Source organism: Fukomys damarensis, unplaced genomic scaffold (assembly GCF_012274545.1).
Source record: "Fukomys damarensis isolate Sample0158 unplaced genomic scaffold, DMR_v1.0_HiC HiC_scaffold_27, whole genome shotgun sequence".
Classification (NCBI taxonomy): domain Eukaryota; kingdom Metazoa; phylum Chordata; class Mammalia; order Rodentia; family Bathyergidae; genus Fukomys; species Fukomys damarensis.
Genome location: NW_022900939.1, coordinates 4,343,899 through 4,369,094, shown reverse-complemented (window position 1 = coordinate 4,369,094; position 25,196 = coordinate 4,343,899). Strand labels below are relative to the sequence as shown.

Below are 25,196 nucleotides of genomic sequence, written 5' to 3'. Positions count from 1 at the left end.
CATGGATGGAACTGGAGATGATTGCATTATTTGAAACAAACCAGGCCACTAATGATATTTACCACAGTTTATTAGTCATGTATGACATAAACAGTAGAACCCATAAAAGTGAGAGTAGAACGGAGATCAGCAGCAGCAGGAAGAGCACGGAGCAAGGGATGAGAAAATGTTGGTCAGGGTATACACACTAGAGGTAGATCAAAAGAGATTTCTGTTTTATGATTATACAGAAAAGGGATGACATAAATGAACAATGAGCTGAATATTAAAAAGGGAGAAAGAATTGTGTATGTTTCAGCAAAAAAATCATTATTGAGGAGACAAATTGTTTAACCTATTTTATACATTATACAATGTACACACATGTAGAAAACTCATATACCACCCCTTTGTCAGGTATAATTTAGTGGTTCTAGTTTTGGTTAAAAACAAATTCTATTTAAATAAACAAAAATATAAATGTTGTGATACTTGCATAAGGAAGATGTTTTGAGTAAGGGAACCCAACTGAGAACCACAAAGCAATTTCACAAATATGTAGTCAATTGATATTCAACTCACTTGCGGAGCAGAGAGCCAGTTCAACAAGTAATTCTCATAAAAACTGAGGGTGAACAAGGAAAGAATAAAAGGAAAGCCTCCACTGATACCACGTAGAAAATCAACTCTAAATGAATTAAAAATGCAAACGTAACTCCTGTTTGGAAAACCCACAACAAACATTAATGGAGAAGATTCAGAAATTTGACCTTGGCAATGATTTCTTGGATGTGGGACCAAAGCCAAGTGCCTAAAACCAAATTAGAAATGGGGTCATCTCACCATAAATAGCACCTGCATGCCAAAGGGAAGAGGCAAACTGCAGAACAGGGATCTGGTGTTGTATGAAACCTTTGAAACTCAGTAGTAAATTATACCTACTTTATACAGAGGTGAAAGACTTGAATTTACTTTTCTTTAGTAAAAAACTGGTCAAGAGGATTAGAGACAGCCCTCACTTAAGGACTGAACTCAGTTCCTGCAACTAGGTTGTTAAAAGAACTGGTCACTAAATGATGAACTGCACTAGTATGTACATGACAATATTCAAAACAAAGAAATTGTCAAAGGAAACTCCAGCTTGATGACTTTGCTTTTATTTGCATAACTCTTACATGCAGTACTATAATGTATAATAGGACATAAAACTATAGTATTGTTCTGTACAGCAAAAGGTCAAGTACTGTATAAATAAGGAGTATTGTACAATAAAGACATTGAGGTCCTACAAACAAGTTATATAAAACTGTGCAAACAGAAACAGTGAGTCATACGTCTGAGCTCTGGTTCTCAAGTCAGAAGAGTGTACCTCAGTTTGTAAGTCCAGTCATTAGACAGGTAGATCATTAAATGAAGAATATCTGTATAAAAACATATTCAATGCCATTGGCCATCAGATAAATGCAGATCTAAAGCATTTTGCACACTGTAACATTATACTGCAAATATGTACAGTGCTATTACAAAATAAACATTTTTAAATTAAAAAAATAAATAAAACATTTCAAACAGGGTCTGAAGACTGCTAATCAGCAGTTTGTAGCAGCAGATTAGGATATTTAGTTTTTTCATTATGAAGTAAATCATTATGTTTCTATTTCAGAGATAATTAAGGTGAATTCCCCTAGGAGAATTTGTAGACTTCTTAAATGATGAAACACCTGGACAAAAACAAGCTCATTTAGAAACCTTCACAGTATACTTGAACTAGTGCTTGCTGTTCCCTGGGTAAGAGAAATTTTCAGATAAATTGAACTGTATTTGTGTAGCTAGAACATAACATTTCAGTAATATCAATGCCATTTTTAGAAAATACTTTGCTACTGAGGAAAACCAAGTAGTAGACATCATTTTCCTGTTCTAAGTGTGAACAATATGTATTCATGAGTGTTTAATTTAACTACAGTTTTGTCCATGAATATAAGCAAACACTTCTTGCCAAGAAACAAAATAACAAAAAAAATTAATTTATAGGTGTATAAGTAAATATGAGCTCTCTTTATAGAGTGGATTCTTTAATTTTAGTGGCTGATGAAGATATTCAAAAATAAGAACAAATCACAAAATCCATCAGTAGAGGGTAAGGAAACGCTCAACATTTCCACTGCATAGACTCTTATATTTTGATTTAATAACAAAAGCTTTCAATAATTCTTTAAAATTTATAGTAGTGATATCATCCACTATTCACTCAATATTATGTTTCATATTTCTCTTTTTAGTTATTTAGAAATTTCAATACACATTAAGACTTCTGTTTAATTCCCCAGGACCCATGGGCAGTCTAGTAAGTACACAAAAAGGCAGGCAGGGATTGTAAAAGTTGGGAGGCATTGTGAAGAAGACTGGGCAGAGTGCTGATTCTAGAATTATTATCTAAGGAAGTTTCCGTAAGGGTGAAATAACATTTGTATACAAACATGTTCATTCCCGCAGCCAGTTCTCTGGAAGCAGCAGTCCTTGTTCCTCTTACCATTTGCAAATGTGGAGTTGCATCATGCAGCTCAAGACATTTGGAATTTTAAACCTTCTGTTAAAGTTGAAATTACAGAAGTAGCTTTACATGTAACTTAAAATTAATCCTTCATTATTCAGTCTTCAAGAATGTTAGTTATTTTTGTTTGAAAGTCTAAATCTCTTGAATAGATGCCAATATTAACCTCTAAATGGCATTATAACTTTTTTTGTTGATAGCTGGTAGAAATAACTTGTTCAAATCATTTGCCTAAATCATGTTATTTGCTCAAAGCAAATAGAAGACTTCTATAATGTAAGATGGAGAACTATGGTAAGTCGTGTGCATAGTTTTTTTTAAAAGCATACATTTCACAGAACTGTTCATTGTCTGAAGAATAACTCAAGTATATAAACTGTTATCAGAAGAAAAATCATAATTCAAAATTTCTTTCATTGCATTTCATTCTCTTAGGATACTTTGTAGCTTCTTTTATAACTATAGTTTTTAAAAGATTCGATTTTAGCATAATTTTCCATCCAAAAATAAGTGTGACCCTGTAAAATAAATATTCATGTTCACATTCTAGAGGTGATAGATTAAATACGACACACAACTGATGGCAGACATAGAATTGTTACATGCTTGATACAATGTCTCATAGTATGACAAAATAAGGAGTTTTTTTCGATAGTTTGCATTCTACTGTGATTTAATGTGAAAGGATATAATTTAATTCAGGGGAACATTAACCAGTTAACCTGATGATTAAGACACAAGTCACTGCTGAATTAAGTGTGTATATGCATATATTTTGCACTGGTTTGTACAGCATTATGAGCATTCTTCTCAGTCCTATTTAGAGCTGTTTCTGGGGAATTATATGATATCTATACCCACTGTCATATATGTATGTTTATGGAAACACTTGTGTAGGCATGGTTCTTGTTTTTTATGGTTACAGTGAGGTTTGTTTTCTCCTGATTGTCTTCAGGTCCTTCCTAGATGTCAGCATGGAGAATTTCACTGAAGTAACCGTATTTGAGTTGAAGGGATTCACTGACAATCCTAAGCTGCAGATAATTTGCTTCTTCCTTTTTCTAGCAGTTTACCTTTTTACTCTCATTGGAAATTTAGGGCTGATTTTGCTGGTCATTGGGAATTCCTGGCTGCACAACCCCATGTACTATTTTCTGAGTGTCTTGTCTTCTGTGGATGCCTGCTATTCTTCTGTTATTACCCCAAATATGTTGGTTACTTTCATGTCAAAGAAGAAAGCCATTTCATTCTTTGGGTGCGCAGCACAGATGTTTCTTGCTATAATGTTCGGGACCACAGAATGCTTTCTTTTGGCTGCAATGGCCTATGACCGCTATGTAGCCATCTACAACCCCCTGCTGTACACCGTGAGCATGAGGCCCAGGGTCTATGTGCCACTCATAGCCGCGTCCTACCTCGGGGGTTTCTGCATGCCACCGTGCACACGGGGGCCACTTTCAGCCTGTCCTTCTGTGGACCTAATGTCATCCAACACATCTTCTGTGATGTCCCTGCTCTGCTTGCGATTTCCTGCTCTGACACTCACAGAAACCAGCTTCTACTCTTCTACTTTGCGGGCTCCATTGAGATATTTACTGTACTGATCGTCCTGGGATCCTACGGTTTCATTCTGTCAGCTATTCTCAGGACACACTCTGCAGAAGGGAAACGGAAGGCCTTTTCTGCATGTGGCTCTCACCTCACTGCAGTGTCCATTTGCCACGGAACTCTTATTTTCATGTACGTGAGACCGAGTTCCAGCTACGCCTTGGAGAAGGACATGGTGGTGTCCATGTGTTACACCATTCTGGTTCCCATGCTGAACCCCATCATCTACAGCTTGAGGAACAAGGATGTCAAGGAAGCAATGCAAAAAGTGTTGAGAAAAACTAGTTTATGAATAAAGTATTTTTTCATGCTAAAATATTACCTAAAATTAAAATTGATGTTCTGTATGTCAGAATAAAGAGTTTGATGATAATGTTTAATTTATCAGTATGAGTCTCTTTGTGAATATTTAAGATAAGGGACATGAGCCATCCTCTCCTGTGTTATACTGAAAGCAGAAATAAACTATCATTAATTTGCTTTTACAACATTCTTTCAATAAATATATTTCCACACATACATGCTGGTATCACTGGAATGTAACAAATATGCACTAAGGCCTGTTTCTACATTAGCTTTAGCATGCTGTGTGTTCTATTTCCTTAACCTAACTAAATTATGCTTTGTAGTTTACCATACTTACATTTTTAAATAATGTTGTATCTTTAGCTGAGTGGTTTGATAATACACTGTGTCAGGAACTGGATGTTCCCATTGCTCCTGTAATCCCAGAACATTTTCTCTAGAGATATCAGTGCTTAATTCCAATTTGAAGCAATTCTCTTCATTTTTTGCATTATACAGCAATTGCATGATTGTTATCCTCAAATTTCTGGAAATCATCACTTGGCTGACTAAAAAGGGTGAAGTTATTTTGCTTTTATTATTACACATCCACAGTGCAGGTATAAAACCCATTCATTAATTTTATGGGATTAAGCATTGGAATTTATCAGGACTAAACTTAAATCTGACAATGACGACAACAACATCACAGTTCATTTAATTCAATAGAACTTCTCAGCAGATTTGGATCTTTCAATAACAGAGTCTACATCTCTAAGTAGGAGATTTCCCACAGGCCTGCCTGCTACTCAGCTTTTGTCTCTGTTGTCTTTTATCACTACCAGGGAGAGGCCCACAGAGATTCCACCCTTCCTCACTGCCTAGGTCATGGAAAGAAATAACAGAAAATGAGCTCTACTCTGCTGGTGCTGAGTCCTAGTCCTAACATGACTCATTTTCACTCCACTTCTTGTTGGTGTGTGTGTGTGTGTGTGTGTGTGTGTGTGTGCGTGCACGTGCGCAAAAGTGCAAGGGATCGAACTCAGGCCCTTCCACTTTTGAACTGGTGGTGGAACCACTGAGCCAAATCCCTGGCCTCTAGGTCTTCATCAAAGTGAGATTAACTGTATTTTATCTTCCTCATTCTTCTTTAATTATTATGTTTAAATTATAATTTTGTGAATTTATTTACTCCATCAAGGATCCCTTTATTCATTAATTATAGTAATACTCTAAATGCATACTATAACCAAGTATAATTGTCTAAAGTGTGATTAATGAATTTAAATAACACTGAGACAGATGACATATATTCCAATGTATTTCTACAGAGTACCAAAAAATATTTTATTCTTATATTGGGAAATTCCTTGTGATATCACAATATTATTTCCTTGGAATATAAAAATATCCATGATCTGTATGGAGTCAAAAATGCATGTTAGGACTGACCCAGAATGAATGAGATTATATGCATATTTTAGTGTGTGTGTGTATATCACTAAGAATTGAACAGTTCCTTAAACAGATTACAATTCTAAATAATGGTGAACTTTATGCACATATAAATTTAACTTTGCATCATAAAACTCAATCACAATTGTAATAAAAGAATAAACCATAGACTTGAAAATTATACATTTGTTGAACTATTAATTCATAAGACACTGGATAGTGAAAGAGAAAAACTCTTGAAAATAGCAAAACCCTACAAAATGTCTTATGTAGAATGGCTTCTGCTGTCTCTGACAGAAGTTTGCTTTGTTTAGTTCAGAATTAACAGATACCAGAGGCATTAAACACTGAAGGAGGCATCTGGTCTAATCCTGAGATAACAGAACACATCAAGACCTTGGGATCCAAAGTTCTGTAAACCACATGATTGTAAAGGTCAAAATGAAGAGAAACATTGTTAACATTGCTTTGCTGACTGGGAACACTCCCTTCCTATGGGCTAGGATAGATAACTAGATGAATCTTAAAGGTAAACTATCAGATTACAAAGGATTGCCACATCTGGGTTAAAGCTAACTGTCTTGTGACCATGATTTGCATATTGGTAATGTGAACTGATAGAATGAAATATAACCACCTATGTGAGATCATGGCTATAAAACACTATAAAAGGGGAAGCTATATCCCAGTACATGGTCGATCTTAGCACTGCCTTTAAGTGCAATCGACCTTTTTTGACAAAATAAACTTTTTATCTTACTTTCTCTGCATCTCTGTAGGTATAACTTACCAATTCCTTCTGTAACATTTGGTGCATTGGCCAGGAAGAAAAAGGCTATTTGACATAGCCTGTGGTGGACCTCGACCTGAGTCCCACTGGAAGGAACTGCTGTCTGGCTCCTCAGAAGTAAAGAAGTGTGCCCCCAAGTTTTCCGGGATTCCCTTTTTAAGACTCAGAGGCCAGCTCATCAGCAATGGACTGTTCAAACCCAGAAGAGAGACAGTACAAGAAAAGTGAGTGAGTAAATTCATCTCTCTAAATGGTGAGATTCCCTGGGCAACCCCTACTTTGTTTTGCTTTTGTTTTGGTTCTTAATTAAACGTTTGGACAGAGTACAGATTAAAGGCCTGATTACTTTCCCTACTTTGCCATTTGTGAGGATTTATATCAATTTATATCAATTTGGGCAAAATATAGAGTGAAGGCCTAATTACCCTATACTCTTGGCCATTTGCGAGGGTTTCATTTGTATACTCTCAATTTGTTATTGTGCTCTGTATTGTATTTTGTAAGGGCCCCCAGGGAGAAAATGTGCTAACTTCTTGTATGATTGTATGTATAAAAGAGATTCCATTAAAAAAGTAAATAAAATGAGTGGCAAAAGCCATTGGTGGCCTCGTCTGTGAACCAAAACAAAAGGAGGGACACTCATGCTTAAAGAGCCCTCCTGGCATTGCAGAATAGTTTTTCATGTTTATATTGAATATCAGTCAACTGCTAGGCATGACCCTCAGAGACTAACAAGATAGATTCTACAGATTTAAAAGGTCGTAAGGACACCTCTCCAGAAATAGAAAAAGAAAAAAAAATCCTGTGCTGTGGGGAATACGATATAACTTAAAAGGGCATCCAAAGAACTATAGAGAGACAGATATGATGGATTTAACTGATGGAACTCATTCATTGCTGCTACAGGCAGAGCAGGAATTAGACTCTGATTGCTGGATGTGTGCACCACTCACCATGATGACTTATGACGCAAATGGCATCATAAGTGACCTGTCCTTAGAGTCAACAAAGCTTACTATGGACCCCTTACTCAGCTACCCATTAGATATAATTGGCATGAATTTAATGAGGGTAAGGAGCTACCCCAAAAATAAAGGGAGGAACGATACAGAGAACTTTTGTAAATAATCTAAAGACCTACAACTTGTTAGAAAAATGTAAAATGACTTCTTCTGTCTCTTAATATCGATCTGCTTTGTTTAGTTCAAAATTAGCAGACCCTGGAGGCATTGACCATGAAGTAGGACATCAGGCCTCACCCCTGACCTTGAACACCCTCTTGACCTTGAACACCCTCTTCCTGTGCAATAGAATAGGTGGCTAGATGAACCTTGAGGTAAACCCCCTCACTACGAGGCACTGTTACATCTGGGTTAAAGTGAACTGTCTGGTTACAGTAATTTGTACACGGGTAATGTGAGCTGAGGAAATGAAACAACCACCTGAATGAGATCGCAGCTGTAAACCTATAAAAGAGGAAGCTGCAACCCAATAGGAGGTCAATCACTTTCAGTGCCTTTTTGAGTGCAATTCGACCTTGGCTGACAAAATAAACTTTTGTTATTTTACTTCCTTTCAGCTCATCTCCATGTGTGTGTCACTTGCCAATTCCTTCTACAACAAACAGACTGAGAGGGTTGGTTCCTACCTCTGAACCTTCTCCTATTTTTATGGGGGTCCCTGTAGACTGTTCCCTGCTCTGGTTTTGCTCTTTTCTCTTTTGACCTCCACTGCTTTGAGTCCTTTACCAAGTCCACCCCTTCCTCTATTTATTCCTTATGCTTACAGTCTCAGTACTTAAAATGTGCAATACACTACTGTTAACTATGACCCAATGCTTGACAGCAAATGTCTGGAACTCATTGACATTATGTGATTGAGATATTGTGTATTTTTTAGCATTTTTTTCTTTGCTTTGCTCTGTGTGTGTGTGTGTGTGTGTGTGTGTGCACGTGCACGTGCACCTGTCTGTGGGCAGTTCTGAGGATTGAACAGAATCCCTTAGCCCTGAGCCTTATCTCCAGCACTGGCAGCCTCCCCTCTTTAACAGAGACATGATTTCACACATGTAATCCTCCTGCCTCAGCATTCCAAAATCCTGAGATTAGAGCCATGTGTCAGAGCTTCTGGTTTAGCAGTTCTTCATTTTTCAGAAACTTTGGCTCTTGCCAGCAGCTTTCTGCTTTCTATACAGTATATTAATTGTCTCATGTACAGGGTAGTTGCATTATCTGCTCTTTGATTATTTTATTACATTTAGCAGAATGTTATTCAGGTTCATGCCCGTTCTTGCATAATGTAGGATATCCCTTTTAAGGCTAATATTTCATTGTTTATGTAAGTTACTTTATATTTATTCATTCATAAGTAATCTATACTTAGGTTGTTTCTACATCTGGATTATTTCAATTTATGGGGCAGTGAATAGGAAATAATAATACTTCTTTGAGATTATTCAAATACTAATACTTTTAGTTATCCAGACATGGTTTGCTGGATCCTCTAATAAATAAGTAAGTCAAAGTTGATTGTAAAATATCCTTGGCAATTAGCAGACACCTCCAGGCATTTGATCATGTGTCCAAATGCTTTAGGGATAATCCTCCAGTAGCTTTTCCTCTCCCTGGAGGAAGTGTCTAAAGTTAAAAAGTATCCACAAATTGTCCTCAAACACCGAATGTGAAGAAACACAGAGACTCCAGACAGGGATTTCATTGCAGGTAACAGAGACCAACTACTTCATGGGGTGTCATACATTATTAAAATCTGAAGAAATGCTCCCAATTTTCATGGGCTGTGCCATTGGGATAAATGACCATTTCTGACTCACTTTCTGTGCTTTCTACAATTTCACAAAGCTTACAAAGCACGAGGACCTCACTGTTTCTTGTATCACTATTTGAAAAAGCATCCTAAGAATTTGAGGGGAAATCATCTTGGAAGCACATTATATGAGCACTTAGAAAGTTTTTAATCTTGCATGCATATAATTTTATATCTATTGGATGGTGAAAGTGAGAGATTAACTGAAAATGAAAGGATACAAAAGTTTTAACGTCAGTACTGAGACCGCAGTGATTCATTCTCTCAACTTGATCCCCTTCCAAGTCCTGAGGTATTCAGTGGCTCTGGACTCCTTCTGACTCCCTAAAGTATTTGAACATCTAAGATTATCCAAATAAATGTAAGAATTAGATCGTTTTTTATCTCTCACTAAGGAAAAAAATTGCCCTTTTATATTGAGATACATGAAGTAGTTTTTAGAGTGACTATTTCATGAAACATTTTTTAGTAATGGTAAGATGTTCATTTTGCACTGGCGTCTGACTAAATTTTTCTCAGAGTATAAGTTTAAAAATAAACATGATTATTCCATAACAATTAGTCGGTTGTAAAAAGCAATTTCATTAATCTCTGAAACTGTAGAAGAAACATCTATTTTTCTGCATGAATATTGTTACTTGATCATGTATCTTATTTTATAATATTTTATCTTTAGAAACCAAATCAAACCAAGCCAAGCCAAACCAATGACAAAAAGGATTTAAACTGTTTCTTATTGTGCTCACTGAAGGTGTTTCTCAAATGCAGTAAACTTGTCTCCATTTGTATTTAATATTATGGTGATGTCTGAATGGGCATAGTAGGAGATCAAATACCTACAACCACATAAGCAATAGTTTATGACAGTGACCTGTTCCATACAAATGATTGCTTTGATGCATAATGTGCCTTGTGGGAAAGTTTTATTTGCTTCTAGATCAAGTACAGCTGGCTACCATAGAACAATCTCTCACTCTTAAGTGTGTCATTTATGTTGCTTTCTATTTAAAAAAAATTGGTGCTCACAAGTTTTTACACCATTAATAATGAACTTACATTGAGATGCTATATTCACCTTTTTCTATGCTGTATTTAAACCCGTAGGCTATAAGGAATCCAGGTGCAAGTCATCTGGCTCACACATACTTGTCTGCATAATGGGCAATGTCATATTTGGAAGAAGGCCTTGTGATGTAACACAGAGAAGATTCCAAAATACAGCCAAGAATCAAAAAAATATAGAATCTTTACTATATGTTTTATGTCTATAATATCTCATAGCATATTTCCTCTTTATACAATGTCTAAATGTATAAAATTTATTTACAAAGTATCATCGTTATTTTTTAGAAATTGTAGCATCTTCTAGCCAAGATAATTTATTTGAACTTTTCTTTTCTGAAATCCATGCTAATGGAGTCTTCTAATTTGCTCAGAATTCTTTACACTATACCAGGTTTCAGAACGATAGTTTGTCTGATTTCTATATTCAAGTAAGTATATTTCAGTTTTAGTAAGAAGACTCAGAAGGAAATATATTTCCAGTAAATTTATGTAAAAGCAACATATTAAAATGCAGTCAGACTACTTATTAGGAAAAGAACATAAGTAATGAAAACCAATAGTACCTTGATTATCTAACAATACCCATGGATTGGGGACATGCTGAGGTAAAAATTTGAACCTGTTCATTTACATATTTAAGTATATACTATACATATGTAAAGAAAAATCATTTCATTATCATTTGAAAAACAAAAATATGCAAATGTAAATGATCCAGGAGAGCTATTTCTGGAAACCTTGGACACTTTCATACACTTAATTCTTTTTTCAATCAAAATTGCAAGGACATGTTTTTATGCATGAGTACATAACTAGACATAAACTGATTCTGCAAAATAAACGTATCCTCTATTTATCTAGCTATCTATCTAGGTATGAAGCCTTCTCAAGCTCTGAAACATTTATGGATAAGGATATTGCTTTGGAGTGGACACTGGATGTAGAGGAATGTTTTGTAGCTTGAGTGCTGCCAGTACTGCTTTACTTCCAACTAACTAAGACAAACTATGGCTTAACAGTTAATAAGATACTTTTATGAGTATAATCACCCACAGTGAGAAACAATAATATTCTGATATATATTCAAATATAATTTATTTTTAAAGTTACAGAAGATAGTACAGTTGAATTTGGAAATACTCAGTACTGGAAAATTTGTATGTATTTATTTACCTATTTTGCATAATAACAGTCTTCCAGGTGATAATATTTCCATTTTTCCCCAAAGCTGATGTTCCTACAAACATAAGTCTGCAGATCACCCTGAATGGAGGGGCACAACCTCACCACAGTGACCGAGTTCATCCTGCTGGGCGTCACAGACCGCCCTGAGCTGCAGGCTCCACTCTTCCTCCTGTTCCTCAGCATCTACCTGACCTCGCTGCTGGGCAACCTGGGCATGATCATCCTCACCCAGGTGGACCCCAGGCTGAAGACTCCCATGTACTTTTTCCTCAGACACCTGGCTCTCACGGATCTTGCCTATTCCACAGCTGTGGGACCCAAAATGTTGGAAAATTTTGTTGTGCATCCAAATACAATCTCTTACTATTGCTGTGCTATCCAGCTTGCTGTATTTCTTCTGTTTATTGGTAGTGAACTTTTTATTCTGTCTGCCATGTCCTATGACCGCTATGTGGCCATCTGTAACCCTCTCCTGTACAATGTAATGATGTCACAAAAGGTATGTTGGGTGCTGGTGGGGATTCCCTATCTCTACTGCACATTTATGTCACTTGTAGTCACCACAAAGCTTTTCACTTTGTCCTTCTGTGACCGCAATGTTATCAGTCATTTCTACTGTGACTGTATCCCCTTGTTATCTTTACTGTGTTCAAATACATATGAAATTGAATGGATAATTATGGCCTTTGCGGCATTTGACTTGATTTCCTCACTCCTGATGGTCCTGGTGTCCTACCTGCTCATCCTCACAGCCATCCTCAGGATGAAGTCTGCAGAGGGCAGGCGCAAGGCCTTCTCCACCTGTGGGTCCCATCTGACAGTGGTCACCGTGTTCTACGGGACCCTGATATTTATGTACGTGCAGCCCACGTCCAGTCACTCCAGTGACATGGACAAAATGTCTTCAATATTTTATACTTTGATCATTCCGATGTTGAACCCTTTGATCTACAGCTTGAGGAACAAAGATGTAAAATGTGCCCTTCAAAGGACCATGCGAAAGATATGCTGTATCTGTTCTTGAAGCCTGCATACAATGTGCATTTGGCACATTGGATTTGGATGTGCTGTTTTCCTTCAGAATGCATGGCAAGCACAAATGCTCTGAGCATCTTGTTAAAGTTCAACCTTCTCCAAGAGAAAAGGTTGGCCTCGAAAAGCAGCTAATATCTGCCTGCCTTTAAGAGGAGAGGGAGATTTTAAACAGTGACTGAATAAACTTTATAGTAAACCAGAATAGATTTAGAGACAGTAGACCTTAAGAGCAGGTAGCAGAAAGTATATTTTCCATGTGAGTGAGGAGAAACAATAGATACAAATGAGACCATAAATGATTCTTTAGCACATTCTCAACCATTACAATAAACTCTCCAGTGTGTGTGTGTGTGTGTGTGTGTGTGTGTACACCAATTAAGAAAAAATTCTCATTCTACAGCACTTTTTTCCTTTCCTTACTAATCCAATATATATATCTTAGTGCCTCTGTTGGTCTAATGGATGATTACTCTTCCTCACCAATCACAGAATAATTTAAACTCTTATACCATAATCTGTTACTTTATTCTTACATAAAATGTTCACTCTGAAAAGAAGTAAATTTGTAGTTTTTCTCTCTTGTGGCTGACTTTTCACATATGTGGCTAGACAAGTGTGTTCTGTTCTTATTAGGATTCATTCTTTGAATCTATTTGATAATCTGATTGGTAGAAGCCCGTGGATAATCTTATGATTTGAACCATGCCATGCTGATGAACAGTGCAGGATGTGTGTATCAATGTCCACAGGATTTCTAACAATACTTTGGCAAACCTCTCTAGAATTTCTCTCATATCTTCAGTATTTTTAGTATTAACATTTGTGGCACTTTTCTTGCATCACGGAGAGATTGATGTAACCTTTCATGAAATAGCTGCCTTGTCAATGAAATCTAAACAGAAATAACTACTTGGACTAGTAAAAGCCTGTTGTTTTCATGTGGAGACAAACACTTCCATGGCATTTATTCAGTTCATTTTATATTTTCCAAATCACCATTCCTTACCTAATGTTGGCTATTTATTCATATGTATAGATAAGAACATGCAGTGAATTCCTAGAATGAGTATGTCAAAGGTAAACTGAAATTTTAATATTGTTTTGTTTTTGTGGGCAAAAGTTTACAGAAAATTTAATTTGACATGTTATGGTATATTCGGTAAATTATTTTTAATGTTTCATCAAGTTAACATCAGTCGATAATCATGCCATCTAAAATAGACACAGGTAAGTGCAGGAATGAAAGGGCAACACTGCTGGGCATGGTAGAGGCACAAGTGAAAGCAGCAGTGATACCACTAACTCCTCTGAGGATGGAGACTGTCAAGAAATCACAGTTATGAAGACTGAGGAGGCTGTGAATGGAGGGGATCCCTGCTCCACCGCTCACAGGACAGCTACCAAGTGCAGCCTCTGTGCAACACTGTGGGCCTCCCTCAAACAAGCTAGCTGTACAAATTCACCTCTAACCCCTATTCTCCCAGTAGGTATCTCCTCAAACGTGCTAGACATGACATTACAGTTACAAAGGCACAGCCACGCACACAGTGCCTAATAGCTAAATCTTGGAAATGGCCTAAAGGTCCATCATCAGAAACCTGGGTAAAGAAAATGTGGAATTTATATACAATGGGGTACTACTCTACCATCAAGGATAAATGGGAGTCATGTGTAAGAAAATGATTCAACTAGAAATCACAATAAAAGTGAAATAAATCAGACCACAATATTAAATATAACATGGTTCCTTTTATATGAGAATCTCAAAATATTAATCAATTAAAGAGCAAAGTAGTGGGATCACATCTTATTGAAGAACTTCTGCACAGCAAAAGAACTAAAAGACAACCTACAATGTTGAAAAAAAATTTACTAGCTGCTCCTCAGTCAAACGGCTCTTATCTAGAATATATAAAGAACTCAAAAAAATCAACACCCCCAATTATAAAGACCTGATTCAAAAATGGGCATCTGAAATGAACAGACATTCTCAGACAAAGAAGTAAAAGCAGCAAGTACATATATGAAGAAAATGTTCCACATCACTGGTCATTCGAGAGGTGCAGATGAAAACAACACTGAGATTCCACCTCACCCCACAAAGAATGGCTGCTATAAAGAAATTAAACAGTAACAAATGTTGGCGGGGTTCTGGGGAGAAAGGAGCCCTTCTCCATTGTTGGTGGGAGTGCAGACTCCCACCCACTATGGAAATCAATATGGAGATACCTCAAAGAGCTGGGACTAGAGGTTCCATTTGACCCAGCCATCCCTCTGCTGGGTATCTTTCCAAAAGAATTTTAAAAATCATATCACAGGGATATATGCACACCTATGCTTAAAGCAGTACAATTTATAATAGCTAAAACCTGGAAACAGCCCTTTTGCTCATCAGTTGGAAACTGGTTAAAGAAGATATGTTTTTTTTTATAAAATGGAATACTACTCAGCCATAAAGAATGAAAAATGAGATTCATTCATAGGAAGATGGATACATATTGAGGTTATACTCCTAAGTGAAATACATAAGTCACACATGTGTAAATACCGAATAGTTTCTCTGGTGTGAAAAACTATAATAGTACATAAAATCCTAATGAGATAATTGACAATGTGAAATAGGAAGAAAATGGCTAAAGGTGTAGGGAAAGTGGGGAGTGTAGGGGAAAGGTATTAAGGGAAAGAAAAAAAAACATGAGAAAATGAAAAAATGGAAATAAAGTGTTTGTAAATGGGGAAGGCAGGAGGGGGTGAAGGGAGGACAGGGACAAGGGGAAAAAATGAGAACCAAGAACTGTCATGTAGAGGTACAAGATCCCAGTGATGAATGTAACTGTACTGTAGACCTAAAATGTATGAATAAAATAAAAAAAAGAGATCAAAGTAAAAGATTAATAAAAGGAAATAGAGAGACGGATCTTTTGTCAGTGAAAGTGACAAACGTGTATACTAATGGATAGCAGAAGGGAACCTTGAAAGTATTAATATGTGTCATGCACATGTATCAAAGTTTACATTGAATACGGTCATTAATTTTACTGACATGTGTAGGAGACTCCCCTTCCCCCGAGTTGTAGGCTATGAGTGGCACCTGCTTCTTGCCCTCCCTAATTAGGCTGTACTCTTTTATATTGAGTCACACCGAGGCCCTGGGTGACCCAAACGGGCCTGTCACCTAGCAGAGCTGGGCCTGTATGGCTCCTCCGCTAATGGCTGTCACTGAGGCCTAAATCCTGGTCTGTGAAGTGCCAGGCCCTGCTGAGTTACGTGCAGCTGAGCTCAGTGTGACCCCAGTAAAAACCCCTCTCCCCTGAATTCTCACTTCTCCCCAACCTTTTCAGTTGCTTCCTAATTGTACCTGGTCCCAGTACTTGTTTCTTCTAGAGAGATGAGTGGTTCCTACCCCCTAACAACCCTGCCTGGCATCATCGTGCCAGGCGTTCAGCAGTAATTCAGTGGATGACTTCAGAGCACCCCAGCTCCCTATTATTTCACATGATTGAGTTCAACAAATACTGGATGTGCTTGGGGGCTTTGGCTTTGCTGCCATCAGCAGCACTCAGCAGGGCCCAAGATTCAGCTGCACCTTTAGTCTCATTCCATCTATCTTTAAACTTTACCAGCGGTGTGGTGGCTCACAGGGACCTACTGCAGGGGTCACCAGTGAGGTCCATTCCCCCTGGTGCTTACAAATGTGGACTAATGAAATATAAAAATAAAGCAAAATTTGAAAGGGAGAAACAATAGCCCAGTGTGGTGGTACACTGCTCTAACCCAGCAACCAGGAGGCTTATGTAAGAGGTTTGCCTTGAGTTCAAGGCCAGCATGAACCTCATAGCTAAATTCCAGGGCAGCCTGATCTACAAAGGGAAACCCTGTCTGAAAAGAAAAAAGAAAAAATATTTTTAAGTGAATATATCTGTAGCAGTAATGTTATTACTAGAATCGTGATGTTACCAAGACCCCAATAGTTCTTTCATATGTTATCTAAAAGAGTAATTTTGATTTTTTAGCTATTTCAGTCATGAAAAATTAAAACTTTTATAATTAAAGGCTTTCATAAAGAGAACCACTTTCCTGCATGCTATGTTGTAGAACTCCAGCAGGCAGAAGACACCAAATGAAAGTCAGGAGGATTTATTTAAGGTCTGTACATTGGCTGGTGGACTCTGTCTAAAATAGATGAGCCCTGAGCAAAGAGATGTTCCAGCTTTTTTATGTTTTGTCTAAGCTGCCGGTTTTCGCACAGATATAGCAGGTGAGTTTCCCAGGACAGGACAATGGTAGACAGACTTGATTTGTTACAAAGTTACAAAGATAACTTTGCCTTCAGAGAAGGCAGTGTCTTGTGAATCATATGAGAAGAGAGGGTCATAACCTTTGCTTAAGGAACACAGTTGTTCGTGTTCTCTTTACCAGAACAAGGGAACATGCACTCAGGGGGAGGAGGTGGGTGGGGTAGCAGAGCTGCCAAAGCCTGGGAGGACTTGTTTTTCTTCTAGTCTTGCTGTGGTTGTAGGCACAAGTCATTATCAGTGTTGCACACAGTAGTCACTTAAGTAGAAGGACCTGTAAAAATGCATATGCAAAACTATATATGCTTATTTAAATTGATTTATTTAGATGACTCAAAGGCCATGAAAATTCACATACCATAGAGTTAACTGTTGTAAGTGAACTGTTTGGAGGCGATCGTTATACTCTCAATGTTGAGCAATGACCCCTCTGTCTTAGTCTAAGATATTCCCATTCCACACTCCGTGCCCAAGTGGCCCTTTGCCCCTCTTCCTGAATTCATACAGCCTCTGTGAATCTGCTGATCTTCACTGTATGCTTTTCTATTTGGGATATTTCTCGTAAATTATTCACAGTAAAGAGGATCTTGTTTCCCTGATTACCTTGCATCAATAAATATTCAAGTTTTTGTTACAGTGTGTGGTACATCATTACTTTAAAAATTTTCATGCAGACCATGAGTTACGCACTCAATGTTTTCAAATCTTTCAATTCAATACCGTTAAATATGACTAGAATGTTTTACACCAAATATCTGACATTCTTTTATTTTGCGCAATTGAATTTTTGTGCTTACTTATTATCAGGTCCTGCTTTATCCCAAAACCTTGCCCTTTGCACCCATTGTTTTATTTTCCTATTGTGTAAATCAGAATATTTTCAGTGTCTTGTACGGTATAAGTGGGAATGCTGAGAATTTGCCTAGTTCATTTAACATAATGTTCTCCATTATTCTCTACATATTTTTCCATTATTCTTACATCCTACCTCTGGGACTCAGGGAAGGTTGTGTGCCACCCCAGGCCCCACCACAGCTCCTCAGGAACATGCAGCACCCGGGATCCTACCAGGACCTTAGCCTCTGAGTCCCTGTCCCTACACTCCTGCATATTGCAGAATTCCTTTTTCTAAACACTGAGGGATTTGTTCCTGTATCTATCACAGTTTATGTATGTATTTATCTGTGAATGGGTAATTAAGTTTTTCATGGGTGATTATTTTGTGTTGTGTTGCAACGAACATGAGAGTATGAGAATCCATTAGAGATCTAAATGACAGTGCTTTGGAGAGCTACCCATGAGCGGGATTGCTGGATTAGGAAACAAATACATAGTTACCTAATGAAAAACCTGACACAAAGTCAGGTTTGAATGGAGTCATGATTATTAGTGGAAAACCTCCAGATATTGCATGAAATTCTCAGAGGCTTTAAGGGCAACCAGGAAATTGCTTGGCGACTACTCAGAGAGAGTATCAAGGCTTTTGCAAGAATGATAAATCACCCTCAAAACATCAAAGCCCATGTTAAGGAGCACAGGGGTGGAAGATTCGAGAGGGAGTTTCATTACAGGTAACAGAGACAGGTGGCCTCATGCGGTGCTGTATTAAACTGATGTCTCAGAAGCTACAGAAATGTCCACATTTTGCTAGTGAGAGAGAGTCTAGGCTTCTGTTTCTGAGCTTTTCCAGCTCCATAGCACCTGAGCAGCAAGAGGACCTCTCTCCTCTCCTCTCTATTTTGCTGTTTGAACGTTTTCTGCTCTGCTGAGAGATGGGTGCTCAGGAGCATCTCAGAGACAGAGTGGGTGTTTTCTTAGAAAATACAAAAATGTGTGTTACATATTTAATCATTTAGCTAGTATAATGCAATCATATAAATATATACATATAATTTCATACTCAAAGAAGGCCAAATGGGGAAAGAAAAAGTATAAAAATAGAATACAATCTTGTTTGACGTGACATTCTGAAACTTGAGTGATTCAATGTGTTACTGGGATCTAATTTGGGCTCTTTGCATTGTTGTGATTTGGGGAAAATATTTTAACACTTAGTAACTACAAAACTAAATGCTCAAAATGGCATTCATCCCTGATCTTTTAAGGAGGAATTGAACTTTTCCATCTCACTATGAGATGATACAATCATTAAGTTTCAGGAGTATGAAAAACTCAGTTATTATAGAAACATTATCGTTCCTCATTTTGGAGTAAATTTTACTGAGTATTGATTTTAAAAATGAAATTGAAGTGTACTGGGGGAAAATGCACCAGAAAAGAGGAAAGTGTTTCTTCTCACTTATTCCAACATCAATTCTTAACACATGAACATTTAAAAAAACTTCTTAAATTGCCAATAAAACCAATACACAAGAGAGCAAGTTAAACTGCTTCGTGTGGTGTTTTACTAAAGGTATTTCTATAATGTTATTACCTGGTAGTTTCTCCTATTTAAAATGATAAAGTTACCTATAGAGAGCAGAGGAATAGATGAAGTATTCAAAATCATCTTGAGAAATTTTTCAAAAACAATCAGTTGCATGTAACGGACTTTTCACTTGTCTTTTTTAAGCTTACTTAGAGATTTATGTCTCTACATTTGGCACTACAAAGTATGTTATTTATTCTTACGGTTTTAAAATATTAGAACAGTGCTTTACAAATTACTAACTGGTGTGCCCTAAAACACTGTGCCCTTTCAATCTGTGCTTGCACCAGATCTCATGTGAAGAAGTTCTTGTGTATGTGTGATTCAAAGAAGGACCTCAAATCACCTCAGGAGTCCATGTATTCCTCAGCTTTGTCGTGTTTTATTTTATCTCTACGAACTTGGGAACATAGTGAAATCTGTACACAATGAGGGCCTTTAAAATGCACTGTGATTGTATCACAACATTTTTCAACGTGTGCTCCCCTTTTATCCTGAGGGAAATTTTGCTTTATGTTCAGCCAATTCTAATAACTTACTTACTAATGTACTAAGATTTTCTCATGTAGCTTGTATCTGGTCAGCTTCATACAAAAGTTTATTTTAGTTGTGATTAAAATATTCCCAATGTCTTTTTTTGTTTTTATGTAGTTTATTGGTACATTCTAGGTATATAGTACAGTTACATTCATTACTGGGATCTTGTGCCTTTACATGACAGGTCTTGGTTCGCATTTTTTCCCCTTATCCCTGCCTTCCCTTCACCCCCTCCTCCCCTCCCCATTTACAAACACTTTATTTCCATGTTTTCATTTTCTCATGTTTTTTCTTTTCCCTTATTCCCTTTCCCCTACCCTTCCCACTTTCCCAGAAAATGTATATAAAGTTAACTTATATTGACATATAATAAAATAGATTTGAAAGACAGAAAAGTGGCACAGTGTGTAATTGTATATTCTGTTTTGAAATTACTATTAAATGTCTTATTTAATGTATCCATTTCATTTTATTTTTAGTACATGTTCACAATGCATCATGTTTCCATTTTTGCATAGAGTTGTTATTGTACAGAACACATTTTCCTTCCTTTTCTCATCCACTTTCCTTCCTTTCCTCCCGTTCCCTGTGTCCCTTGATCCCCTTCCCGTTTCAGGAGATCGATCTTCCTACTATCTCCCTCACTTTTGCTCTTTATCTACAAGTTGATTCCTCAGGTAAGAGAACCAGCGATATTTACACGGTGGACATGTACGTTTCAGTCACTGGGGCTCACCTTGATCGCCATTTCCCAAGGAAGCGTCCAGTTCACTTTTCTTCACAGTAGGTTAGAGATACATGAAATTCCATATTTTCTTTACCTATTCCATTTCCACCATGTAGGCTGCCTCCAGAATTTAGCTTCTATGAATTGTGCTTCTTTACAAATGGGTGCGCAGGATCACTCTAATATGATGACTTTGACTCCTTCAGGAAGATTTCTGCAATGTTGAGAGGAAGGTCTAAAGGAATTTCTGGTTCTAGCTTTTAGAGGAATCTCGGTATCGTATCTCATTTTATAATTACTACGGTGAATGTCACTTTATAGAATTCACCATTTCGATGTCATTAGTGATTGTTATTATGCAAATGACAACTACAAACATTAAACACCTGTACAATCCATATTTAGTTAGCCATTTGCTGTTTTTAAGCATCTATACTTACAGCTGTTATATGTACAGTTATCTCTGTACATATTATCATCTATGTCTGTGAATCTATCCACCTATTATATTTCTCAATTGTAGAAAGAACTTATTGAGGCAGACATTACTTAAATTCAAAGTGATTGTAGTTTCAAGTTTAAGAGTTTGAACATCCTGTACCCATTAGATGCCAGTATCAGCTCACTTTGCAAGACAACCAAGGTACCTCTGGATGTAAATAATGTTCTCTCTCATGGAAGGGAGAGTTATTTTGAAATGTTGTAAATGGGAATATTTGAATAGACTGTATTTGCACTGCCTGCAGGGAACGAATCTGTCCAGGTGATAGGAATGGAACACACTTGTTTAATGTTGACGCATCTACACAGAACAATTCTGCAGATCGCCCTGGAATGGAGGGGTCCAACCTCACCATGGTGACCGAGTTCATCCTGCTGGGAGTCACAGATCGCCCTGAGCTGCAGGCTCCACTCTTCCTCCTTTTCCTCATCATCTACCTGACCTCGCTGCTGGGCAATCTGGGCATGATCATCCTCACCCAGGTGGACCCCAGGCTGCAGACTCCCATGTACTTTTTCCTCAGACACCTGGCTCTCACAGATCTTGGTTATTCCACAGCCGTGGGACCAAAAATGTTGGAAAATTTTCTTGTGGATCAAAATAAAATCTCTTTTTATGGTTGTGCTCTGCAGTTAGCTTTCTTCCTTTTGTTCACTGCTTGTGAACTTTTAATTTTGGCTGCCATGTCCTACGACCGCTGTGTGGCCATCTGTCGCCCTCTCCTCTACACCGTCATCATGTCACAAAAAGTATGTTGGGTACTGATGGCGATTTCCTATCTCTACTGTGCATTTTTGTCCCTTTTGGGCACCGTGAAGGTTTTCACTTTGTCCTTCTGCAGATACAATGTGATCAGTCATTTCTACTGTGACAATCTCCCACTGTTATCTTTGGCCTGCTCAGATACACATGAAAGTGAGCTGTTAATTTTGTTCTTGTCATCTTTGAATTTGACTTCTTCTCTTTTCGTTATCCTTGTGTCCTACCTGCTCATCCTCAACACCATTCTCAGGATGAAGTCTGCAGAGGGCAGGCGCAAGGCCTTCTCCACCTGTGGGTCCCACCTCACCATGGTCACCGTGTTCTACGGGACCCTGATATTTATGTACCTGCAGCCCAAGTCCAGTCACTCCTTTGACACTGACAAAGTGGCTTCCATATTTTACACCCTGGTCATCCCCATGTTGAATCCCTTGATCTACAGCTTGAGAAATAAAGATGTAAAATGTGCCCTGCAAAGAACACAGAGAAAACTATGCAATATCTTTGTTTCAAATTCTCCAATAATTTTCTAGAAATGAAGCACAAACGTCACCCTCCTGTGTCTTCCTCCTGAGAGTATAAAAAGCACAAATGGGCTTCCCACACATTGAAATATTTATCTTTCTGGTATTTCTCACCTTCTAGATGCCATAAAAAACTTGAGTTAGATATTTTAATTTGTTTTTTTATAATGGTAATTATAATTCTGAAAATTTTATAGCAACAGGCAATACTTATACAGTCTAAAGACACAGCTCTGATGTAAAGAAGAGTAAGAAATAAAGAAATGGAGATACATGTGTTTTGTGATATTTGAAATTAGTACAATGTATTTCTAGTGTATGATGTTCCTTTTTGTGTAAATATAATATTTGATTTTAGGAAGCAGCAGAAAATTATACAAAGAAAAATTACACAATATTTTTTTGGTCATGCTACGCAGTGAAAATGACTTCAACTCCTCCATTAAAAATACAGGTTTATTATCTCATTAGGATCTTATGTATTATTATAACCAAGACCTGTCAGGTAAAGGTGCAAAATCCCAATAATGAATGTAACTGTACTGTATACCTAAATTGTACCAATAAATGCAATAAAAAGAAAAAAAAACCACAGGTGTAAGTCTTGGCCAAAGAGCAGAAACCAACAGTCTGTTACACTGAAGAATTTCATCTAATTTAAAGAATTAATGAATTTATAATCAAGGGATGGAAAACCATATTCCATGCCCTAGAGATCTGAAAGCAAGGAACAGCAGCTATTTTATTTTCACACAAAATAAACTTCAAGCAAAGGCTTATCAGGACACCCAAAGATGAACACTGTATATTAGTAAAGGGAACCATTTTGCTGGAAGAGAAAATAATTTAAAAATCCATGCACTGACTATTGGTGTGCTTAACTTCATAAAATAAATACTATTGGACATCAAAGACCAAATAAACACCAAAAAAATCCAAGTGGGTAATTCCATACCACAATTTAACAAATGGACAGATTAACTAGACAAAAAAATTAGCAAAGAAATATCAGGGCTTAACCACATATTTCCAAAATTGAAATTATCATTCTACTTTAATACTATAGAATATTCATTCTTCTCAGCAATACGCACAGGCAACTAACTTCTAAAGAGAAACTAACAGTTAGAATTAACAAGTGGAGTTTAATCAAATTTAAAGATTTGTGCAAAGAACAAAGCAGTCCCAAAATTGAACAAAATAATGTATAGATTTGGAAAAAATTTGGCTAGCTTCATCTCTGACTGAGGACTGAGAACGTATACAGAACTCATAATCTTTAGATCCTCTCAAAACAGAAGATCTGATCAAAACCTGGGCCACTGAAATGAATAGACACTTCTCAGCAGGAGCAGTACCAGGGGTCCATCAACACAGGAGAGGAAGGTCAGCATTGCTGGGCACTGCAGAGATGCGAACGAAAGTAGCAGTGATGTCACTGACTCCCCTAAGGATGGAGATCATCAAGAAATCAGAGTTACGAGGGCTGGGGAGGCTGTGAAAGAAAGGGGTCCCTGCTCCACCGCTCACAGGAGAGTTACCAAGTGCAGCCGCTGTGCAAGCACCATGGCCCTCCCTCAGACAGCTAGAAGTACAAATTCATCTCCTGTAAAGTATCTCACCAAAAGGTTTAAACATCAGATTACACTCATGCCTGCACACCTATATTTGTAGCAGAACAATTTGTAACAACTAAATCTTGGAAAGAGCCTATAGGTCCAGCATCAGAAGGCTGGTGAAGACAGTGTGGTGTTTATATACCATGGAGTTCTACTCTGCCATGAATGATGAATTGAAGTCATTTGTAGGAAAATGGATGTAACGTGAAGTCACAATAAAAGAGGAATAAACAGACACACAAACTTAAATACCATATGGTTCTTCTCATATTGGAAACCAATGATGTGTATAAAATAAGAGCCAAATAACACATAGACAAGAGGTAGTAAGGGAGGGTGGATCTTTTGCAAATGTGAAGAGGAGCAAGAGATAGGCGAGGAGACAGGAGAGAGGAAGGGAACATAGAAAGCATCAAGATGAGTCTTGTACAGGTATCAAACTTCCACAGTGAAAATAGCCACTGTGTAGGCTGACCTGGACTAATCAAAACAATCAAAATGTTTTAATTTAAGATATTGCATTCCGGTGTTTTTATTACTAAAATTGTAATGCTTATAAGACACCACTAGTTGATTCTCATGTTTTTAAAGGTATAATTTTCCAGTAGTGAACCATTTAGAGTCATGCAAATTGAAACTCCTATCAATTTACAGCTCTCATAGACAGAATCACTTTATTGCATGTTATAGATTCAAATGATAATCAGTGGTGCATCCAAAATGTATGGGGCAAAAATAATTGTTACTTTACTGGGAGGGCCCACAAAAACATACGTGTATCCCTTCATGTGCTTATTTAGAATGGATTCATTTAGGTAAAAGACACGTCATAAAATTAACTATTTTATTGATAATAATTTAGTGGCAGTTGTTACATTCTCAATATTGAGTAACCACCACCTGTGTCTAATTCTAAGACATCTCTGTCCACACCATGTCCCCAAGTTGAAATTCCTCCCGCTTCCTGAGTTCCTTCAGGCCCTGGTGATTAATTTTTCATGTCTTTATATGCTTTCTTGGGGG

General features: G+C 37.3%; 2 protein-coding genes and 1 pseudogene across 5 annotated transcripts; all 3 read left to right on the top strand.

Moving 5' to 3' along the window:
- Positions 1-3,501: 3,501 nt before the first annotated feature.
- LOC104851262 lies at positions 3,502-4,433 on the top strand (annotated as a pseudogene).
- A 2,390-nt stretch (positions 4,434-6,823) lies between these two features.
- Positions 6,824-12,768, top strand: LOC104851261 (olfactory receptor 8K3). Of its 4 annotated transcripts, none has more exons than XM_019205136.2 (2): positions 6,824-6,895; positions 11,788-12,768. In XM_019205136.2, the coding sequence occupies exon 2, from the start codon at positions 11,827-11,829 to the stop codon at positions 12,766-12,768; it is 942 nt and encodes a 313-aa protein (XP_019060681.1). In that variant the 5' UTR covers positions 6,824-6,895; positions 11,788-11,826. The 4 variants fall into 4 exon arrangements, with proteins under 4 accessions (XP_019060681.1, XP_033612457.1, XP_033612458.1 ...); XM_033756566.1 differs by having other exon boundaries at positions 6,840-6,899; XM_033756567.1 differs by lacking the exon at positions 6,824-6,895 and adding an exon at positions 10,921-10,987.
- Positions 12,769-21,600: 8,832 nt separating this feature from the next.
- On the top strand, positions 21,601-22,563 carry LOC104851260 (olfactory receptor 8K3). Its single transcript, XM_010608432.1, has one exon. It carries the CDS (start codon positions 21,601-21,603, stop codon positions 22,561-22,563), a length of 963 nt encoding a protein of 320 aa, XP_010606734.1.
- The last annotated feature ends 2,633 nt before the right edge of the window (positions 22,564-25,196 follow it).

Excerpts from the sequence above, each read along its gene's own strand:
- LOC104851261 (XM_019205136.2), top strand. The coding sequence starts at position 11,827 with ATGGAGGGGCACAACCTCACCACAGTGACCGAGTTCATCCTGCTGGGC.
- LOC104851260 (XM_010608432.1), top strand. The coding sequence starts at position 21,601 with ATGGAGGGGTCCAACCTCACCATGGTGACCGAGTTCATCCTGCTGGGA.